Source organism: Falco rusticolus, chromosome 1 (assembly GCF_015220075.1).
Source record: "Falco rusticolus isolate bFalRus1 chromosome 1, bFalRus1.pri, whole genome shotgun sequence".
Taxonomy (NCBI): Eukaryota; Metazoa; Chordata; class Aves; order Falconiformes; family Falconidae; genus Falco; species Falco rusticolus.
Genome location: NC_051187.1, coordinates 77,548,360 through 77,570,753, shown reverse-complemented (window position 1 = coordinate 77,570,753; position 22,394 = coordinate 77,548,360). Strand labels below are relative to the sequence as shown.

Below are 22,394 nucleotides of genomic sequence, written 5' to 3'. Positions count from 1 at the left end.
TAGTGCGATTGCACCTACTGATAATGAAATCCAGCCGGGTCTGTGACTTTTTGCAGTGCGCTTGCGTGATCCATAGATGTACACCACAAAATGCCAGCAGGATTTCATGGGGCCTTACTGCTTTTGATCACAAGACCCTCAGGTCAACTCAGCAGAGAAGAAAGTATTTAGGAAAAAAATGTTTAGTGGAAAGACAAACTAAAAATGTTACAAGCAATACGTAACAGAAATGAAAATTTAAACTTTAGGGAAGAAAGGAGAAGTGAAGCTTTAAGTGTGGTTGCAAAGTTCTCACTTTGAATTTATACTTGATATGGCAATATGACACTTCAAGAGAATTTTCCAGAGCTGCATCATCTATGTAAAAGAAAAGCTCTATAGTTCTATGTGTTCTGTTGAAGTCACTATTGTAATAGTTTTATTTGACTTCAATTATGCAGGTTTAGTCTGTACCCTTTACAGACTCCTTGCAGAGAGGGCCTCCTGCTTGTTTCATTTGCCTTCTCTATTAATGATGGACAATGCGCTGATACTGTTCTAGTCTCACAATTCTAAATGTTCACTGTATCAAAGCACTGAAACAGTATACAGGGCTGGAGGTGTGTTTGTTCCGCTTATGCAAAGCCACCTGTTTTTTTTCTGCAGTACTCCTAATGGCCTGGACAGATATACCCAGGTAGCATAGCGCTCATGTAGCCATGTGGATCTGTGGGAGCTAACCGAGTTCTGGGCAAGATTAAATTAAGTAAAGGAGATGCAAATGTGCACAATTATACAGACATTTGTTTCTTGCAATTGGCGTACATGAACTAGAAGATTTATTACCCGTTTACTCTTTCATATATTCAACTAGTGGAAGATAAGGGCAGAGTTCCTGCAGTTTCCTTGATGTGTTCAGTCAGGTGTTTATGCACAAACAATAGGTCATCACTTCAGTTATATGAAACCAAACCTTAACATATAACAAAGATGCCATTTAGTTAAAAGTTGTTTAAATGTTAATTAGTAATGTGAAGATAATACAGGCATCTCCTGCATTTGAACAGGGCTTTGTATGCGTGTTTGGGTGCTTTACTATTTTATTACGTTGCATTTAAGTTAGAAGTGAGGTAACAATTATTCTTAAGACATGGGGGCTTTTTGCCTGAATCTTTTATCCCCCCTTTCTTATTATGCCATATTAACCAATGGTGTCCCTGTTTCATATTTTGCTTATTTAAAAAGGGTTAGCTCATATTTTAATGACAAAGACTGTGTCATTCATGTATATTTGATCAAAGGTATTCTTTTTTTCTTAGCTTGTACTAAGCCAACTGAATTAGAAAAATGGAAGGGTAAGCTTTTAGTTGGCTCTGCACTGCTGTACTCTTACATTTGAACAAGTGTATGGATTTAATTAAACAACCCTTTTGATCTCTTTTTATTATTAAAAATGAGTCATCTGTGGTGCTTCAGTTTGTGATGTATCTTTTCTTGTTTGGTGCAGTTTAACTAACAATGGCATCCTCACTGAACCTGAAGGAAGCCACTGGCAATCAAAGTTCATGGGATACTTTGCTACCAGATTTCCCTAAAGGACCGCTTTGCAAATATCGTAAGAAAGCTTCCTTCAACTGGAAGGAGATGGCAGTGTTACTAGATGGTGAAGATATCATCCGGCTTAAGGTAAACTTTGCAAAAATTGTAAGCATGTTTTAATTTTGGAGATATCAGTAGAAGCATGTATGTGATTTTCAAAGGGAGAATATTTAATAATACCCTTAGATACCAAGCATGAAGAAATTGGATTTGTACGTCTAATTTTCAGAATAGAACAGAACTTTTGAGCAACCTACTTAGCTGTCTCATAAGACTTGTTTCATTACTGAACGTCAGTACAGGGGAGGCCAGCAGATGCTATGTTATAGAACCTCAAGTGTTCATTTCAAAGTGAGAAAGAACTATATTCTACCATATGTTGTCTTTACTGTATTGTTTGCATTAAATCATATATCCTGTGGGTTTATGATACACTTAAGCTGAGCTATGTTCATGGCACTGCCAAACGTAGTATTTCTGTCTTCCTTTGACCTGACATAATTTCCTACGATCTGTGCTTGCGTTAATGCTTATGTGGCATTGCAGTTGGACACATTAGCATGCCTACCTCGCTGAAAGCTAAACCTACCAAAGAAAGAGATTAATTGCAGCACAAGAGATGGTGTGGGAATGCATGACTTGGAGATGTAGGAGGAGAAAGAACTGTTTTGTTTGAACGTGGTAGAGATCTACATGGATTTAAGCTGATCTTGAACATTCACCATAATTATTAAAGTCTTACAAGGCAGATTTGAGAAATCAAGAATGTCTTGTTCTGCACCTGACTGATTGGCTTAAAAGCATAGAAAAACACAAGTGCGCTTTGATGGATTTTCAAAGCTGTATGAGCAAATAGTGTTGTTCATACAGAGAGAAGGAGTGACCCTTTCAAAGAAAACCACAGGAAATCTTCTGGGTTTCTTTCTTCTTACTCTGTCATTCTCTTCAGAGAGGAGGAAAGGACTTAAAAAACCTTTCAGAAAGATTTTGCCTAAGGCACTGCATTCCCCCCGCCCCCCCCCCGCCCCTATAAATTACATGAAAGATAATTAAGAAGATGTGGATATCCTGAAGACACAGACATCTGAAGTAAAAAAATGCCTTAGTATATCATCTAATGAAAAAAAAAAAAGGATCCAGATTAAAACATTAAAAAATGCACATCCCCATACTGAATGACTGCATATGATGGTTCCATTAAATGGAGTACATTTCTGCTTTCATCTGGGAACAGAGCAGTTGTGGTAGCTTAATGGCTTTACCATTATGGCATATTTCTAACTGAATGTAATCCCTGGATTTTTTCCTTTATCCTTGGATTAGGGGCCATTGTCCTTTAGGTCCTGCCAGTAGCTTCATGTAATGAAATAATAAACTGTTATAAAAAGCAAGTAAGTTTTACCGTACTGTTCTCTTATATTCAGAGTGAATCAGTCCCACACTTACTACTTCGTTGTGAAGGAGCTTTCATAAAATTTAGCTTCATGAACTGTACATTTAATGACAGACGATTTAAATATATTTGTTTATTCTCTAGAGCTTGGGCTTTATAAGTTTATAACTTCTATTAAACCTTAGATTGAGGCTTAGTATTATCCTAGAAGAACATTAACTCATTTTGTTAATGCTTTTAGATTAACATTCTCATGTCAGTTTTTCCCCCCTCAAGAATAGAATCTTCTCTGCTCTGGAAGGTGATCCTCTCTTTGCACATCATCCTGGGGAAGATTTATGCCGTGAGAAATATCAGGAGCTGACATTCCTGCGCTGTAAAAGGCTCTTTGAATATAATTTTCTTACTCAGCAAGAGATCATAGAGAACCCATTAAAGATATTTAATATGATGATCTGCATAGGAATGTACGATTGGTCTCCATGTCTCCAGTATTTCTTACATTGCGGTGTAAGTACAGTTCAAAGGATATAGTGGTGTATATTTAATTTAAGTGTCTGGTAATACCATAATTCTGTTGCTTTCTGCCTGTTTTATTAAAGCTATGTCTTTTCCCGGTCTTTTGTTTTCAAAAATGGAACTCCGTTTAACTGTTCAGAAGAATCAGAGAGCTGTGGAGTGAAGTTTGTGGGTCTTTGTCATTAAGCCCTGTCGTTAAGCCCATGTCTGGAATCCCACCTGGAAAGTAAAGGTGGAGCAGTATAGACAGAGCTACAGAAAGATACTTTGATTCCTACAGTTCCACCTTCTTTTGTCCACTCCTCTGCCTCCTCTCTAGGGCAGTAGCAGCTGAAGAACTTGGTTGTTGGGCCCTATTTAGTGGCTATGTCTTTGCTACAGATACAAGCATCAAAAACGTCCTTGCCTAATCCCCAGTGTCTTGATTCAGGACAGAATCCAGAAGGAATGAAAACCCGTGTAAAGTTTCTCACTGACATCAGTGGCTGGGATTCTGTTCATCAGTTGCTCCCTAGATGAGTCTCTCAGAAAGAATACTTGACATAGCTGGTCAAATAATGTTAGTTTAATTAATTAATTACTACTCACATGGCAGGGGAGGATCTGGAAACTACAGTTTTGTTATGTGAATATGCATCTAGAAAAACTGAAGGTAGTTTTAAAATATGTTCTTGTCTGATCTTGAAGCAGTCACCTTCGGTTCCCGATATATTTGCAATAAAACTAGAATAAAGTTTTACCCTACTCAAGGGGGCATCGGTAAGGATGAGTGGAAAGTGAGCTCGTTAGGCATTTTTTAAGTTTTGCAATGAAGGCTTGAACAGAGCTGTAAAAAGTTGAGTCCTCTGTAAAGGGGCCTTGATAGGATCAAATCCTGACTTACCTTCTCCAGCTGTAATCTAAGTAGTAGTTTACTATGCAGCCTACGTTCTTTGTTTTCTTTAATGGACATCACTATTACAAATTACTATGCATGTGCAATTTGTGCTTTCTATCATGGGGTCACCACTGATTTAGTTCATAATTCTCTGTTTTTACAGGTATTTGCAGGTACAATTTTGAGTGCTTCTACGAGATTTGCAGACTTTGTGAAACAAGTTTATAGCATGGAGGTAATGGGCTTTTTTTGATAACTTGTGAGAAATGGGTACCGTCAGAACTGTGGCACCAGCCGCACCTTTGTGTTATTTCTGATCTCTTTACATACCTAGGTACTTCTAATTATCAAAAGAAGAGACCAATGAGCAAATCCAGGCACTGAGCCCTGACTACCCTGTCCTTACTGCTAGCTATTATGCCACTTCCTGGATCTGTTTTGGACTGTCCAAGTTAACATGCAGACAGAGTTTGGGGACTTCTCCCAGAAGGCAATGTAGATGACGCTACAGCAGTTCAGTCTCCGCCCATAGTCAGTGAAGAGTATCTTAGCAAGTTTTGCATGCTCAAACACTCCCACCTCCCATGTATATGTCATACACTGTGCAATGCATACTGTTGCCATGATGCTATAGAAGTTGTATTCTGATGGTATAAAATGGAAAAAAATAATGTCTTAATGCCACAGAAGCACCACACAGAGTGCAGTGGAGACTCAGGACCAAGTACCCTGCAGAATAAGTGCAGCCTATCTGGTATAGAAGGAGCCAATCCTAAACGGTTTCTCCTGTCCATGCCACTTGGCCATGTGGACAGCATTCGCTGGAGATACACATGCTGAGCACACCCAGACTGAGCTTCATGTTTCTTCCTTTATTCTTTATCACTTCTTATCTTTTCTTTTTTTTTTTTTTTTTTTTTTTTTTTGCCAGCCATTCATCTTCCTTGATTATTTAATTTTCTGAAATTGCATATTTATCTGTCTGCTCATAGACAACAATATACTACTACATAGTTCTGATTGGCTGTCCCATGCTGAAGATCAGGATGAATTCTTTTAATGATTCTCAGTCTAAGCAAAAGCCTTAGGATATGTATTTTCAGAATTATTTTGCCTGAGGCTTCAGGGTTTGGTTTTGGATTTATTTTGTTTGTTTGTTTTTATTTTCTCTTGCTTTTCAAAGGTTTGTTACTGAAAAGTGTGTACTACAGAACCAGTCTAGGGTAAGGGGCTGTAGCATGCACACTTCAGTGTGGCTTCAAGCAGGCAGTGTTCCTAAATGCTGCTGAGAACCAGGTGTATCAATACATTGATCTGATATATATTTATCCCCTTTAATAATGTAGGCTGTTTGTAATTTTAAAAATAAACAGGCTCATTCTGTTTTCCACCTAAGTTTGGGAGTTCCCAGAATGGCTTGTAATGCAAGTAGACTTGATGATTTTCACTACACAACAGTTCTTTCAACCCAGGCAGCTGAAAACTTAGTGAATGTAGTAAACTGTACCTGCCTGAATGAGTCAGCCATCATAAAATACCTGTTATTCAACTGCAGGCATGTAACTCTAGCCTTAGGGTTACATTTTATTGTTTTTTTGCAATTGCAAGTTACTTTCCAACCGCTGAATTTGCAATCGTCCAGAAATCTTAGAGTTTTAGTTGCTGTAGTAGAAGTGGTCTTGAATTGTGCCTTATATCTCCTTATTTAGATTTTTGGATGTTTCGCTCTGACTGAACTCAGCCATGGAACTAATACCAAAGGCATACGGACTACTGCCACATTTGATCGTAGCACTCAGGTTAGTCCTTAATGCACAGGAATAATTTTGACACTGCTAAGCTCTGTTACTTACTAACAGGACAGAATGATTCAGGGATTTCTTTGATTAAGAAGAAAGAATCAAGTTAAACTCCAAACGCGGAATGTAAAAAGAAACAAACCACCAAAGATTTTCATTATTGTAAATATTTGCAGTTTCTGTTTTCTTGCTCTCTCTTCTGGTTGTGTGATAACTATAGCAGCCGCCTTCTTTGTTGTGTCTCTTAAGGAATAGTTGGATGTGCATATTAAATTGTCTTTTGTCTTCAAACATGAAGACTTTTTATATAAAGGTGAGGATTATTTCCTGAGGATGAGAAAAAGAAATATAAACAAGACATAACAAGACTATTGGAGAGACCCAAAGAAAATGACAAGAAACTTCTTTTTCCATTCGGATGGTGCTTACTATTAATAATTTGTTTTCTGAAACCAACTCTACTGCACAAATAAATTCATTGTCCTCTAACATTTTTTTCAGTAAATTAATAGAACTCATCATAGTTTTACATTGAGGGAGAAAACGAGAGGAGGCCAATAGAACTTTCTCTCTCTCTGTCATCTACATGCTTTGATTTATGCCAAGTTGAATTTAAAATGTGTTATTTAATGTCCCAAGAAGGTAGCCTCATCATCTCCCCCAAAGACTGTGGCATTTTATTGCACTGTATTATACAGAACTAAGTGCTGTTACTGACAACAAACAGTGTCACATCATGAAGTAGCTTCAAAAGAATGACAAATGAGATCATAGATTTGAAACATAAGATTTTATATTCTTCAGTAGGACAACATTTCGGTCTGCATTTTTTCATATACAAGCAATTCAGTGAGCATTTATGCAACATGGACAATCAGATCCCTTTACAGAAAAGAAACTCAACAAAAGTTCTGAGATTGGCAGCATGAAAAGTTCCATTTAAATAAATTGAGTTTTAGGCTGGTGGTGAGTGCACAGCAGTAAAAGTGACTGAAATGACTAAATCTTTGTTAAGACCATGAAGCTCTGAGTTCAGATTTTTTTTTACATCCAGAAAGAACACTATGTGGAATCCAAAAATCTGAATGCTGAAGCTATGTCTAAATTTCAGGATACGTGTATTCTTCAGAATTCCCACTACTCATGGTCCCGCAGTTGTCCAAACTGGGAAGTGTGCTGCCTTTCACACTGTCAACCAGGCTTCCATTCCATACAAACTGTGCAAGATGAGGTGGTCCCTGCATAAGTTTCATCCCTCACAGCTGAAACAGCCCCACAGTCCCTCACATGGTTGCACAGCTCAGCTTAACCTAAGATCTAGGAAATGCCTCTTGAGTCCATCACTTTGCTTTACTTTTTTAACTGCCTAAGTGAGCAATTAAAAGGCTGAATTTCACGCTTTACAATGAAGTAATGAACCTTTTCAGCTCTGAATTTTTCCTAGCTACACGTATTTTCTCCAAAGCTGAACACAGTAACAGAGACCTCAGCAAATCTAACTCTGGCAGCTAATGGATGTTTTCAAAACATTACCATGGTCATGGGAAAAAAAAAAAAAGAAAATAGCCATGTGTTGATTTTTATGATTTACTTAATATGCTCCTTTCTTTCCTGGCTACAGGAATTTATTATCCATACTCCAGACTTTGAAGCTGCAAAGTTCTGGGTTGGTAATATGGGGAAACATGCCACTCATGCAGTTGTGTATGCCCAGCTCTATACTCCTGATGGACAGTGCCAAGGATTACATTCCTTTATTGTGCAGGTAGGGTAGGAATACTGTTAATATTTTTTTTTCTTCTGGGAGGAGTGGGTTCAAATTGAAGACTTTCTATTATGCTATTATTTATGTCAGATCAGCGGATTCTTTAATTAATGCCTTCAACATTTAATGGCAGTTGTAACAAGTGTACTGTTTTTAAATGTTCACTGATTTTGTGATGGTTGTACGGCCAGTTGTTATACTGTCAGTTCTCTGCAAAAAATTCTGAAAAATACAAGAGCTGAAAAGCCTCCAATTATCATGCTACCTATATATTTAGAACTAACCTTTGCTATATGAAGTCCTGAAAGTCTTGGATGAGGCCTAAGATGATTTGTGACTGCCAATACTTCAGGCTGGTCTGCATGAAATCTGCAAGCTTCTACTACAGAGATCAGTTTATAAGATTAAAGGCATCAGAAAATATGGCAATGCAGTAGAGGAAGCTGTACATAGTAAAATTAACTAGTTGCAGACTGAACAGGATTTATTAATAAATCAGGGAATATCTCAAAGCTGATCGTTACATAAAAGTTCCATTGATTCCTGTTATGTCTGTGTACACCTGAAGAAGGTTTCAATGCTAGTTTGATGGGAGCAGTCATCAGTGTCAAGGCTTATTTAACACAGTGATGTAATTAGTGTCGTATTACCAAAGTAATTTTCATTAAGGGATCTATGTCCTGAATGAGAGGATACATATGTACAAGTTGTATCCAGGATCACGTGCTTTTAAAAAACAGAGAGCTTTCTTTAGCGTTAACAAGTTCAACAAATAACTTCCATTTTTCCACAATTGAAATAATGTTTTGTGCCACTTCTATGCAGATTCGAGACACAAAAACTCTCCTACCAATGCCAGGTGTGATGGTAGGTGACATAGGAAAGAAACTTGGGCAGAATGGGTTGGATAATGGGTAAGTCAATCCATGTGAAGGAGGAAATGTTCTAGACTATATCACACTGTAGTAGTGCAAATATCCATCCATGTTAGTTCTGTCTTCTGAGGTATTTGCTAGTGGTTTTAAGTTGTTAGTATTTGTAAAAAAGACTATTGAAAAATCCTTAATTTCAGTATTTTCTATCTGAATAACCATAGTCTTTCTACTTCTCTCACTTTTTAGAATATAAAGTGCCATGGATACTCTGTGAATATCCCCAAGCATTCTTGCAGTCATAGACTCAGTGACAATAATAATGAAAAAAAACCCACCTCAAAAAATCCATTAAGTTCTGAGTAAAGAACTTAATCAGCCTCTCCACCCATCTGGGTGTAAGCTCTTAATAATTTTGCCTGTCAATTTCCAGCCCACAGGAAGGCTGATGCAGGTCCACAGACAAGGTTTATTGTTGGTAAAGATGTAAAATTAATGAGACCCAGTAGAGAAACTAGGTATCTTGTTTAAACCATGGGATTTCTGGACTAGTCCTGTTCACTGCAGAAGAGAAGGAGAATGATAGTTATTTTTTTATTGTATCCTCTGTGTACAGTTGAAATAAAAAGTGTGTGGGCTCCATTTTTGAGATGTGGGCTTCAGTGTCCTTACTGTGTGTCTGCATTATTAACCAAAGCGTCTGGTGGGGAGGAAAGACAGTGAGGCAATTGAGGTATAGATTTCTACATTAAAACAACCATTATGTAAAAATAACTGTATCATTTACATAGCTCTGTGTAAAGACAGACCTAAAATAGTAAGGGGGGGGGATATCAATCCCTCAAATGTACCTCTTTCTGTTGATCCAGTTCATTAGAGAGAGAGATGCTGTCACGTATAACACACCATTGCAGTAAAGAAGTATAGAAATCCTAAAGTGTCCTGCTTTCAAAGTGCTGTCAAAAGCCAGCTTTTCCTGGCTTTCCAGAAGATTGTCGGTCCTCTGTAGTTTGTTGTCTGTATCAGCCTCCTCCTGATGTCCCAAATAGCCTGCAGTGGCAAAAATCGCACTGACTTTTATGTTTACGTAGCTCATTCTCATTGATTCTCTGTTGCCTGAAGACAAATGAAATAAAGAACAAAAATGTATAAAATTAATTTTTATAGAGGAAATGTGTGAGAAAATGCCTGGAAAAGAAGAGGGTTTGGACGTTGGTTTTGGTGGGTTTTGCCTCCATCTGCATTACAAACTAGTAGCCACCAGATGGCACAGCAACATGGGCCTAAATAATCTAAATGTAATTCGGCTTCACATTTCTGTAGAAATACTCAAATTCTGCTGTTCGTTCTTAGTTTGCAGCATAGTTTTATGTGACACGCAAGGAGGGAGAAGAGTGTCCTTGTCGCAAAACATCAAAATGCACATAATTTTAAAATCGATTTATCCTTTGATTTAGTGGGAAAAAACAGAGCATTTCTTAAAATATAGGTAATAACTGAATAATCTGAAATGAGAACACACATAATACACTGTAAGTAAGAGATACCAATGACTTCCCATCTTAATGTCAGATGGAGTCCCTTATCTTACTTACGACATCACATGTCATTTAAAGCAATCATAGGGCATTCTGATCTTTTTGTTTACACTGCATATGCTGCTTTAAAGGAAATTATTATTTTCTGGTAACAGCAGTGCCTGAGGAGCCCAAATCATGGATCTAGATGTCTTAAGTATGGTTTAAGACAGTCTCTGCACTAGAAAGCTTAAGACAGCACATTCAGATTAAGCTAGAGGGACAAGGATGCCCAAGGTTACCAGTAGATACCCTTCATTCAGCTGAAAACTCTAGGAGCCTATGTTCCTGTTATACCTCAGTTGTTTTCTTTGGAGGGGTCTGAGGCTAGATGCCAATGTTGTTCACAAGAACTAGAGAACTAGTTTTGCCTTTGCCACCTCCCTGCTCACACTGAGCTGTCAAAAATGTCAGGCCTTATACACGTTGCTTCTCAGAGGTACACGAAGGCCTGGATGGGGACTGGAGAGGAAGTGGCTTCATAGCTCTGCATTTGTTTGCAGAGACAACAAGCTGTGTTACTCTAGAAAATGGACTGTTGGTTGCATGATCTGCAAAATGCCAAGATTCACGAGGAGATGTCTCACCAGACACTGCCTTGTCAAGGTGTTCTCTGAAGCAGTTTAGCAATCTTATATCCTAGCTTGAAAGCACAGCCAGCAGTATAGAAGCCTGTTGTATGTGGTGACGAGAAAACATTCCATTGTGCTGTGACTACCAGTGTTAGTCTAGATCTACTACATGCTTTGCTAGTTCTTGGAATGTATGTGTGAAGTCTGATTCAACTACCATAGACACTTAGTAAATCAGATGTATTTCCATGTAGTTACACTCAGGATAAATGGTCACAGTGCAGATCAGAGCCTGACATCTCTGGCAGAGATGTCATATTTTGTTCCTGTACTTCAATACGTTTATCCTACTAATATTCAATATGGGTACAGAGAGTTAAGCTTCTGAACCCTTATGAAGGACACGGGGAAGAAATTCCAGAGCTTCAATGGAAAATGGCATTGATTTATGCTATGCAAGAGAACAGAGTAGGTGACTGTAGTTGTCCCTTCTGGCTTTGGAAACCAATTAATCTCTTGAGTCATTTGGCTGAAGGCTGGTTTCCTGCTAATGCAGGGTGTAATGTTTACAGTAACAGAAAGAATTTCAGAAGTAATGTGGGAATTTTTGCAGTGTAAATCCAGTTGCTTAGTCTTCTCCTTCCAAATAATTCTTAGAGCTTCATAATTGGAATGTCTAAAAATCACATGGGTTTTGCAAATCTTTGCAACTTCAGCTACCCTGACAAAAAAGACAAAATCACTTTAAAACATTTCAAAATATTTTTTCTTTTTTTTTTATTTACAATAATTTGTGTAATCAATACATAAAGGGTTAGAAATAGAACTCCTATTTTTTGTTACGGAGACTGGTTTTGTGTTTTGTTACCGAACAATAAATCAGACTGCCACCAGGGGATGCAAGTGCTTCAGTCTTTATTTTTACCATAAAAAAGTCCACCTGTTGCTAGTGCTCTGGCAGTCTTTGAAATTTGCTGTTCACTGAAGTCCCAATATGGAAGTAGCTGAGGCAAAAAACAACCACTGAAAAAACTCTGGGTATTTGGGAGCCAGGGGCTTTTCAGTAAAATGTATGGCAGGCATAAGAGGATGGACATAAAGCAAGAGCTTGGGTAAGTGCTAATACACATTTCTGTTTCTTCCCTTTGGGTTTTGGGGTTTTTTTTGTCTACCTTGGCTAATGTAACGTTATAAAAATTACTCCTTACTGCAGTGCATGTCAGTAAATGATTGCCACTGATTGGTATTGGTGATGAACCAATTTACTGTCCGATTTAATGTAACTAGCAGAAAATTGTTGCTTTCCCCACTCCAGAAATGGAAATGATACCCAACTGAATCTGCATGGGGAAGTTTCAAAATGAGTTATAATTGTGTTTCTGAAGTGGAGCTTAACATGCCTGTCTTTGTAAAACATGTTCTGAGCTCATTCAGCTGTAGCCACTGATAACGTATATGCAGTTTGTTGAGCAGACAAAACCTATAAGGGAAAAACTAGTGAAATTAAACTAGCAAAGATAGCGCAAACCACTGCCAGATAGAAAGATATTTATTTTAACTGAATTATTTCTAGGGGAGAAAAAAGTCTTTCTGGGGGAAGAATAATTGTTAACTGTAGCTAATTATAATGATGGTCTTCAGAAAACAAGTATTTTATTATCTGTTTAACAATGTTTCATGTACAATTAAAAATGTGCTCAATCTCTCCATACATAAAACATGCAAAGACATTCAGCGTGTTCGCTAGCAATTACTGAGGCCAGATTCAGTTCTCTAGATACTGAAAACAAAACAAAACACCCAAGAAGAAATGGGTAAAGGGGATTTATTGGTCAGAAAAACAATAAATGGTGTAAAAGAAGCCCTCCTGTAAAGATATTGCAGGTTCTGAAAGCCCCCACTACACTTCCTTCCTTGTGTATTGGCAAAGATGGTGTGCATCACACAACCTCCAAGCCTTTATGAATGACTTTTAAACGGTTCATTCATTTTTTTAGATTCGTTGCTATTTCAGTATCAGTTCTGCTACTGCTAGTTTAAGGGCAGAACAGATCAAAGTCCAGTTCTTCAAAGGGGTTTTGTTTCCTAGTATTTATCATCTTAACTCTTAGATTTTGCAGTGGTTGCAGGTACTTCACTAGGAGGATAGGAGCTGTAATACATGGTTGAAGCCTACGTAGTCTTTGGAGCTTCATCTTACAGTCTGAAGCAGGAGTTCGGTGAAGATAATTTCCATACTCAGCTTCTTTGGTTGTTTGCTTCTACTCCCACACTGCCTTTTTCTTTGTGCCGGGACAGATATTTGTGTAGCTGAGGGGGGTGGTGGGGCTCAGCTAGGGAACTGGAACTGCCTGAAAACTAATCCCACAACCCCCCTCCCAAAAAAAAAAAAAAATTGGCTGCCTTCAACCAGATCATTTGTCAGGTCTGGCTCACTGCAAGGCCACAGAAGAGGCTGTTCCAGTACAGGGAAGGGGACAGTACAGGGATATGAATAAGAAAGCAAGTGTAGAAATCAGTCCTGCTTCACAAGTAAACAAGCTTATGGTTGTTTAATGTTTTTATTGTCCTGCAGCCTCTGACCAGAGTCACAAACAATTGCAATGGTAATGAAGCAGCTATATAATACAAATAAATGTTAAAAATTCCTGTATGTCTACTTACATTATCTGAATACAGTACCATCAATACTTAAATGCTTGTGAACAGTGCCAGTGTCACCGTTTAACCAAGTATTTTGCAAGACCCATCTTGCATATTTGCAATTTCAGTTAAACTGATTTTTACAGTAGAATCATTGGTACTTCCCTGTTTTGCCCTCTCTACTTTGTTTCTACAGTCAAGGTTGGACACTATATGGGTACATACAGTGCTATGCACATTGCTAAGATGTAGTCACATTGCTGAAGAGTGCTGCCTTATCCTCTCATTTTTGTCACTCACATGTACCTCAAAACTGTAGCCATAGCCAGTTCACAGACAGGCACTTGATGGTGCTAATGGGGAAAGGTAGATTCCAGATCTGGTCATACATTTGTTTTACCACCCACGGAAATACAGCCTAGCATCTGCAGTGAACTTCGAACAACCTTTTTTCTCCCTTAGCAGAGTTCTGTGAGCTCTCAACAGTTGCGGGAGTTTGTCCACCCAGAACTACTTGCAAGACTGGCACTTAGCTTATAAGAACTTCAGGGTGAGTGGGTCTTTGTATGTCCATGAAGTCCATTAAGACAGGGTTAGGAGGCCTATAAAATGCTATGTTGTGTTGTCATTGCTATTGAGCATTACTGTTACAGAGCCGCATTCTTAGATTAGAGCCTTGATTGTGGAAACTAGAGCTAATACACTGCCTTGCTGTTTTCCCCAGCTTTTCTGTTAACTCTTCTCAACTCTTAACCTTTCTGTGAGTTTCAGTCTGGAATCTGTGGCTGTTCTCTTTCCTTCTGCAAGTTTTTCACCAAACCTCTGAAGTGTTACGCTTCCCAAGGTTTACTGTATCCCATAAACAGCCATGAGATCACTTGACTCGCAGCCTTCCAATACCATTCACTAGCTTTCTGTTTCTGGCTGGAAGGATTGAAGGAATTGTCGCTGCACCATCTCTAACGTAGTCAATAACAAAAGCTGGCAGGAAAGGCATTTTACTGAGTCTGAAATTCAGCAAGTATGTTTGAGCTATTTGTACTATAGGTAACAGCTTATTAATTTAGTACTGGCAAAAGGACCTTGTAGTTTTTCCAGCTGCTCCCTTTTTGTCAGCATTACTGCACACCAGATGAATTACTATTGCATGATTTAAAGTCAGTAAAATTAACTTTGCTTGAAATGTTCCCTAAACTACTGGCTGAAGAATCGAAACAAGAATGCTACTCTTGGAATTGCACTTCACTCTGCTCAGCTAATCTAGGTAGAAATCTAGGTGGTACTTTTTTTTTTTTTTAAACTGTGGACTATGTGATGCAAATTTGCACATTGCTGTGGAGCCCTATGATATGTATTTAAAGGGACAGCCATCTGTCTTTCTTGCTGAGAGGTCTTAATCTCAGTCACACTGTTTGCTATGCAGAAGAGGCCCTAAGCAGGGTAGGTTTCAAACCTATGGTCTTGTCATCACCATGTGAAATTTAGCCATTTTCCAAACTTGCTGGTACGTGATATCCCCATGACTGTGTATACAGTTCCATTATTGTAAGATATTTCTTCAATTCTTTAAGGAGATTTTTCCCCTAAATGCGTTGACAGATGTGGACCACGTCTATTTACTATGCTTTCTAGGCTAATAACTATTGGAAATGTGATCGTTGACTTCATTAAATCTTACTATTTATTTTTACTATGTTCCAGTGTCAAGCTCGAATTGGCCAGTATGTCTAACAATTTTAAATAGCAAGGTTCTTGGAGAATGAGCGTAACAGCAATTGGAAATGATCTCATAAGGTCACTTAACTCCCAGGTCTTATAAGGTTCTGCTTTTATTTTCAACGGTGGTGCTTATATATATCTTATTTCTTCACACATGGGAATTTTTGGTTGATTTCTCATTGGTAGTTCTGTCTCTTTTGCTTCTTAAAGTGTCCGCTGTCTTATATGCATTTATTTTGATAGCAGCTTACAGAAAAAAAAGGAAATATATCTGTAATAGACAGTATCAAGGGAAAAAATGTAAACTTTCAAAAACTTATTTGAACTAATTTTGATTTTAAGAAAAGAGATTGTTATATAATGATTGGAAATTTAGTATTCTGGTTCACTAGTTGTGAAAAGAATTATGATGGGTATACATGTGGTCTTTAATCAAAATAAGTCTAAGTGATCTTCTATGTGGCACAGAATTAGTTACATTGCATTTGTGTCAGACAGATTATAATAAAACTTTAGACAAGATTTTTTGCTTTTCCCAACAAAAGACTTCCTCTAGATTTAACTATTTGGGATTGTATCGCAATAGGTGAAAGTAGGTAAAATTGTTTAGGTTATTTGGGGAGCTGTTTTGTTTGGCACACATCTGCCACATGTTCAATATTGGTAGACTTGAATTTCCAAAAATTAAGTTATTAGTATATAGATTCATATATTAGTAGATTTTAATTTTCTTTTTAAGAACTCTAGAGTTTCCAGCACATATCATTGTAAGTAATTTTTTACAACTGCACAGCTGTGCTGAATGAATTGAACTAATCACTACAGCGGAAAACACAAAAGGACAATTTACCATCTTGTGCATTGTCATTACTATCATGAAATCTTACCGTTCGTCATACACGGGACTAAACATGTTCAGAATAATACGTATTTGCAAAGAGAAGGCCCAAGAGCTGGAGCCCTTTGAAATTTCTTCCTAATCTGTGCCCCAAAGATTATATCATCTCTCTGTTAGGTCAGCTCTTTCTTTAGTCTGGCTTTATGATTCCAGTTTTTATCACCCATTCCAAAGATTTTAAAAATAATATTTCATTGCTTTCTTCCCTGCAGCTTGTCCTACTGGGGAGGAATCCTTTATAAAAATCCATGAACCTCCCTTACTTTCATCACTCAGATTCCTCCTTAAAATTCTCATTTGCTCTAAGGGCTTATAAAAAAATGCCAGTGCTTAGCTGCAAATGCACTGTGACTGACAGATACCATATCAAGAAAGTATTTTTCAGTAGTTAGTGTCTGCCTGTTTGTTTACACATTTGTAGCTTCTTGCTTTATTCTTGTATTGTAAACTCCTAGGAGGAAGCACCTTGTAGTTCTGTGGATTTACAGTAACTAGGGAGAGTGCTAAACTAGGGACCTAAACCTTGCCACACACACTCTCATGTAATTAAAGCAATGAGTAGCAATAATTGAAAAGCTCAAGTTCTGTCTAACATGCATGCTATTGCTTAAAACTATTGGATTTGCTATTACAGTTGTAGTTGTGATGGATTTTATTTGGGTTATAGGGAGCAGAGAATGTGGATTTAACCAAAAGATCTTTTGAATGAGGTTTCCTGTTTTCAATGATTTGGAAAAAAGTATTAAAAGATATGGAAATCAGAATTTTGGGAATTCTGAATTTGCTCCTGTTACAAAGTAGTGTTGTCTCACTGAAGTTGGCACTTAATAAAGCACTTTTTAGCATCGTTAAGGCCAATAAGCAGCTGGTTCTTGGTTAGGATAGCATGCTTTTCCCTGTGGCTAAGTCTGAAAATACTGTGTATCTCTAAGGCTGAATAAATTCAACATGCAGATATGTTTCCTTGGAAACAACTCATAATTTTAAAGCACATGCAGCAGGGCAGCTCTTATGTAATTTATTAATGTGAAAGACCTGACTCTCGTGAGCCTTATTAAATAGATCAGCCTGTATTGGCAGGAAAAAGGAATTTGCTTTGATTACAAATACAGCTTTTCAAGTGCTATTAGATACTGAGATATTTGTGAGTGGAGCTGATATTACTGCTGTTGTGCCAAGTTGTATTGCCCATTAGGGTGAAACAGTTCATACACTTTTTCCTGAAGAATATGAATACTTGGGACGTTCTCCCTATTCTAACAACTTACTACTTTTTTGCTGCTAGGGTGCCACAATTTAGAAAAGGTTATCTTGCTCTTCCTTTTTGAGGTACAACATTCAGGGAACAGAAATCCTAGTCTGAGTTTAAACAAAGGAAATTTTTCCATTCAGTTCCTTCTCAGGGCACTATTTCAGCTATGTCCTCATAAGGATTGCAGTAACATGAATGATCCTCACAGATCTGTATTTTAGACTCATAAATATATATAGTGTATTTATTCCAAAGCAGTCTCTAGACTGGACTGAACAACACTTCAGTAAAACATGTATTTCAGCAGAAATGTTTGTGGCAGGGCATTATTAGGAGTCAGAATGGCCCTGATGGGTTCTAAACAGGAGAAGGAAGTTCATCTTCCCAAGCTTTTTGGTAGCTGAGGTATATCAGGCTAAGTAACTTACCTAAACTCACGGAGACAGAATTCAGTTAAGGTTTCTGGGCTGTTGGTGAAAGTGTCTGTCAAACCACCTCTGTATAAGGTCTCTAATAAGTAACTTTACCTGTCCCTTCCTTCAAACAGAATACATTGCTCATCTTCCCATAAGCTACTTACTTCTTCACTTGTGAAACTGCTGAAATGGTCTCCTATAGTCAATGAGGTGTTTGTTTTGGTTTTGTAAGCGTCATCTTTTTCTTTTCTAAAAATAGTTAAGTTATAATGAATTATTTCTCGTCTTGAATTTCCTCTGATGCCCTGAGTCTGAAAACCCTTGTTCTCCCAGGCATACTCTCCTAAAACTACCTACCTGGCCTCATGGGCACTGTTTTCTGTTCACTGATATGCCTGACATCACTGTGCAATCACGTCTTTTTTGTGACCTTTTTTCTGTAACGTAGACACCTCAGACTATGTCAAGGTAGATTTTACATTGCTTGTGTATTTGTTTGAACAGATTTGCAATGTTCCACAATGTCAGGATACCTAAAGAAAACATCCTGAATATAGCTGGAGATGTCACAGCTGAGGGAAAGTACTCAAGTTCAGTCAAGGTATGAATGAAGGTTTTGTTTCCTTAATACACTTCATTAAATATACAAAGGTATAAGTAAGTTAAGAGATAAAGCATGGGCCTCTATAATGTTAGGAAGTACGAGATATCTGGGCTTAAATAACACTTGAGGATTTCACATGAGATAGTCAGAATTCTGGTTTTTTACTTGCCTTTCAGAGATGCCTCAACTCACCTTACTGATTTTACTGACTTCTTGCTCTTTGCACTACGCCACTGATGCCAGAGTAGTTTAGAGAAACTTTTGCATCTTGCCTGCACACCTTCTGAATGTGTCAAGAAAGAAAACTGGCTAATCCTCTCAGGGCTTCAGATCATGCTAACAATAGTTGTATCTTCACAGGGGATGTAAGTGAAATGTTAGCCTCACCATTCAGTCTGTGCCTTTTATTCATTCAGGACGTTAAAGAGCGTTTTAGTGCAGCTCTGGGATCCTTGTCCACTGGCAGAATTCTGATCACAGCATTTTCCACGACCAATTTAAAGCTTGCGTTATCAATAGCCATTCGCTTCTCAGCAGCTCGCCGTCAGTTTGGACCAACTGATGGTGAAGAACTACCTGTTCTTGAATACCAAACACAGGTAAATACTTTGGAATTCACATCTATAGACTTTTATATAATGAAACACAGATTCAGAGCTACTGCAGATCAAAATACCGATGCTGGATGTAGTGCCATTGTCTGTCATCTGAAGTGTGATTGTAGTGCCACTGTGGGGGTTCATTCCAACTCAGGACCTTCTTCTGGCATGATCTGGCTTTTAGAAAGACTGTCTTCTGTGCACACATGAAAGTACTGCAGATGTAGAAACTAGTATTTGTTTTAAAATGTCAGTGCCTCTTTTGCTGCTATGCTAATTTTCTCTTGTTTAACCTTTATGCTTTAAATGTGTAGAAATCAATGACATTCATTATGGTGAAGTCTCAAGCTAGCACTGATTTTGAGAGGAATATAACCAGTGTTTGTTTGCAGATTATGCAGATGAAAACCACATTTTGCTCTGGTAAAATCGATCAAGAGTATGTAGGGTAACTGCGCAGCAGAGGAAACTTGGATCTGCTGAATAAGAAAGGTTAATAATAAGAAAGTGCTGAAAACAAGCATGCCTAGTTTGTCCTCGCAAAGTGGGTGCTTTTTTTTCCAGGTTTGCACTTTGTCTTGTAACTTTGAAAGATTTAATGGATTTCTACAAAGTGGCAAAAGTTGCCTTCTTTTCACCTCTTCTGAATAAGCCAGGGTCTGCTTCCCACTATACTTTGAGTCTCTTAGTGTTTCTCAGTTTTGGCTTGTTCTGCAGGCTTTGCTTGCTGAACCTCTCATTCTCTTCTTGCTCTACCACAAAAGCTTCCTCAAGCAGTTTCTGTTTTCCTTCATGGGCTCCAAGTTGCAAGGAGCAGCAAAGATGCTTTTTTTGCTGCTTCCCAGCCCTGGATTTTTTTCACAGAATGCGTGCACCCAGCAGGAGCATATGTTCAGCAACGAACAAGCAAGTGAAACATCTACAACCTCTGTCATGCCAGTACTGAGGGAACACATGAATCATGACTGGCCCCGGCATGCCAGACATTGTATAAACACAGGGCAAAAATATATCGTTGGTCCCCAAAGCTTCAGTGAACTTTTGTACTGGTTTAACAGAACGTTTATCACAAATTCATAAAATGCATGAATTAGAATAACATAACTGCAACTTGTGTATAGAGTAGTTCCACTTAATTATGTTTATAGGTACTTACATATATATATATATATATAATTATATATAGATATATAGATATATAGGTACTGTTAAGTTCTCTTCTCCATAAAACAGTTTTCCAATTTGAGCAAAGTAAAAACGGATGGGTTGGTTCAATATTATAAGATAGTTACATATATATAACTATAAAAAATATGTATCAATTTGCATTCAAATATCATTATTTTTCATTCTAGCAATGGCGTCTACTTCCTTATCTAGCTGCTGCATATGCCTTAGATTATTTCTCCAAATCCCTGTTTGAGAATTTCGTAGAATTTTATGCAGGCATATTGACAAAGCAAAGGAGTCAGAGACAGGTAAGAAGTTTACACATTTCTTCTTTGCTGAGTTCTTACTATAATACACTGGAAATTGTTAAATGAAGGACCTACTATAGGAGTCTGAGGCCATCTTACAATCAAGAATGCTATAGCAATGTCTCAGAAATCTGGGACATGCAAAATAATGATTAAAGTTGCATTCAGAAAAACATCCAAATTAGTTTTGATGGAGTGGTTCAAATTTTATTGGTTTCTATGGGATTTAAAGTTATGTTCCCTTGCAGAATTGTTTATCATAAATATATGATGATAATGCAAATTCAGCTTATAACTGTTGTAAATGATACTGCAGGGAGCATATATCAAAGACTTTCTGAAATGATACTGTTCTTAATTCCTGCACAGACTCTGTGAGTCTGACTTGAGTTTGCAACTCATGTTCGTGCCTTAGGATAAATATTTTTGGAGAAAAAAGTTAAGATTTTTGATTTTTGAGTCTTAATGCCAAGTTTCTTTTCCACAATGAGACCACTGGAAATCATCCCTTTACAGAGGAAATACTTTGATCTGTCTGTCTGTGTGCAAGGACTGATTTGCAATCAAAATAGCTGTCCTGTAGGGGTTTTATAGCATAGAACTGATATTTATTATTTAAAATTTTGACAGTATTAATTTAGGGCCAGCACACTGGCTGTGTTTTGCTCAAAGCTCACTTAAACATTCAGGCTTTTTTTAGCTAAATAAAGCTTGTGAAAAATCTGTGTACTAATTGCAATGTATTCTAATTTCTCCTCTTTGCACAAATTTCAGAAGAATCTGTTTGATTTTTTTAATCTGATATTTTATCTCTGTAGGTCTCCAGTGTGCAGTCTTAGGCAAAACAGTGGCTATCAGAAAAAAATTAATGATAGAAAAAAATCTGATTGTTGACAACATTAAGAATGTAATCCTTTTGAATTCCTTTTGTGCTACAGGAGATCTTAAAAAACAAACAAACAAACAAAACCCAACCAGGGAGTTAGCCTTAAACAGGCTTTGGTAGTATCAACCCCTTATCTCCAGAAACTAGAATTCCAAACACATTTTCAAAGGAGGGCAAACAGTGTGAGTCTTAATGCAGGCTACTGTGGTTCTCTGGAAATGGAGGGGGTACATTTAAGTTTTCCTACTCTTCGCAAAATTGATGCTTGAAAGATCAGTGAAAACCATGTAAGGCAGTAAATATAAATAATCCCTTGCTGACTGGGGAGAGAAGGATTGCTTATGGCACAGAGGGGATAGAAGCTTTCTCTGGACATGCCACATTCAGCCACCTGCCTCTCGATCTTTGGGAGGAAAAGGCTGGCAAGCAGTGAATTATCCCATTCAATGCTATGTCAGCTGGTGCATCTGAGCTAAGATGTACCCATGTGTCCATTACCTGGAACAAATTATTGTTGTCCCATATAATGTTAGTGCTGAAGGTTTTTCAATTGTTTCAGATTTTTTTGGTGGCAGCAAAAAATAGGCTCTGCCCTTAAACAGATCTCAAAAAAAAATATAATGTATGTACAGCCAGTTACTCTTTTCTTCATTTTAAAGAAAAAAAGATCATTTTCTTCATTATAAAGCAGTATATGTAGGAATGACTTTAACTGGTCACAAACTTACTTTGTGTAAAAATTGTTACTTGCTCATAACTTGTTTTTCACAAAGGTTGATTTGGGACGTGAGATTCATGCCTTATCTGCTGCCAGCAAACCACTGTCATCTTGGACTGCTCAGCAAGCAGCCCAGGAATGCCGAGAAGCTTGTGGAGGGCATGGTTACCTTGCCAGTAAGTTACAGACTACTGCCTACACTGATCAGAAGGAGAATGGTTATGTTGGT

At 37.7% G+C, this 22,394-nt stretch overlaps 1 protein-coding gene across 5 annotated transcripts in view; it reads left to right on the top strand.

The window, feature by feature from the left end:
• ACOX3 (acyl-CoA oxidase 3, pristanoyl) overlaps positions 1-22,394 on the top strand; it is a 36,641-nt gene that overhangs the window by 2,031 nt on the left and 12,216 nt on the right. For 2 of the 5 annotated variants that reach the window (XM_037385651.1, XM_037385670.1), the window contains exons 2-11: positions 1,487-1,665; positions 3,248-3,481; positions 4,531-4,602; positions 6,077-6,166; positions 7,788-7,931; positions 8,757-8,845; positions 18,385-18,481; positions 18,901-19,083; positions 20,439-20,561; positions 22,221-22,341. In XM_037385651.1, coding sequence (XP_037241548.1) covers positions 1,498-1,665; positions 3,248-3,481; positions 4,531-4,602; positions 6,077-6,166; positions 7,788-7,931; positions 8,757-8,845; positions 18,385-18,481; positions 18,901-19,083; positions 20,439-20,561; positions 22,221-22,341 — 1,321 coding nt within the window. In that variant the 5' untranslated portion in view covers positions 1,487-1,497. Of the gene's footprint in view, positions 1-438; positions 746-1,486; positions 1,666-3,231; positions 3,482-4,530; positions 4,603-6,076; positions 6,167-7,787; positions 7,932-8,756; positions 8,846-18,384; positions 18,482-18,900; positions 19,084-20,438; positions 20,562-22,220; positions 22,342-22,394 lie in introns of those variants that run through there. The other 3 variants (XM_037385660.1, XM_037385687.1, XM_037385678.1) reach the window with 3 other exon arrangements.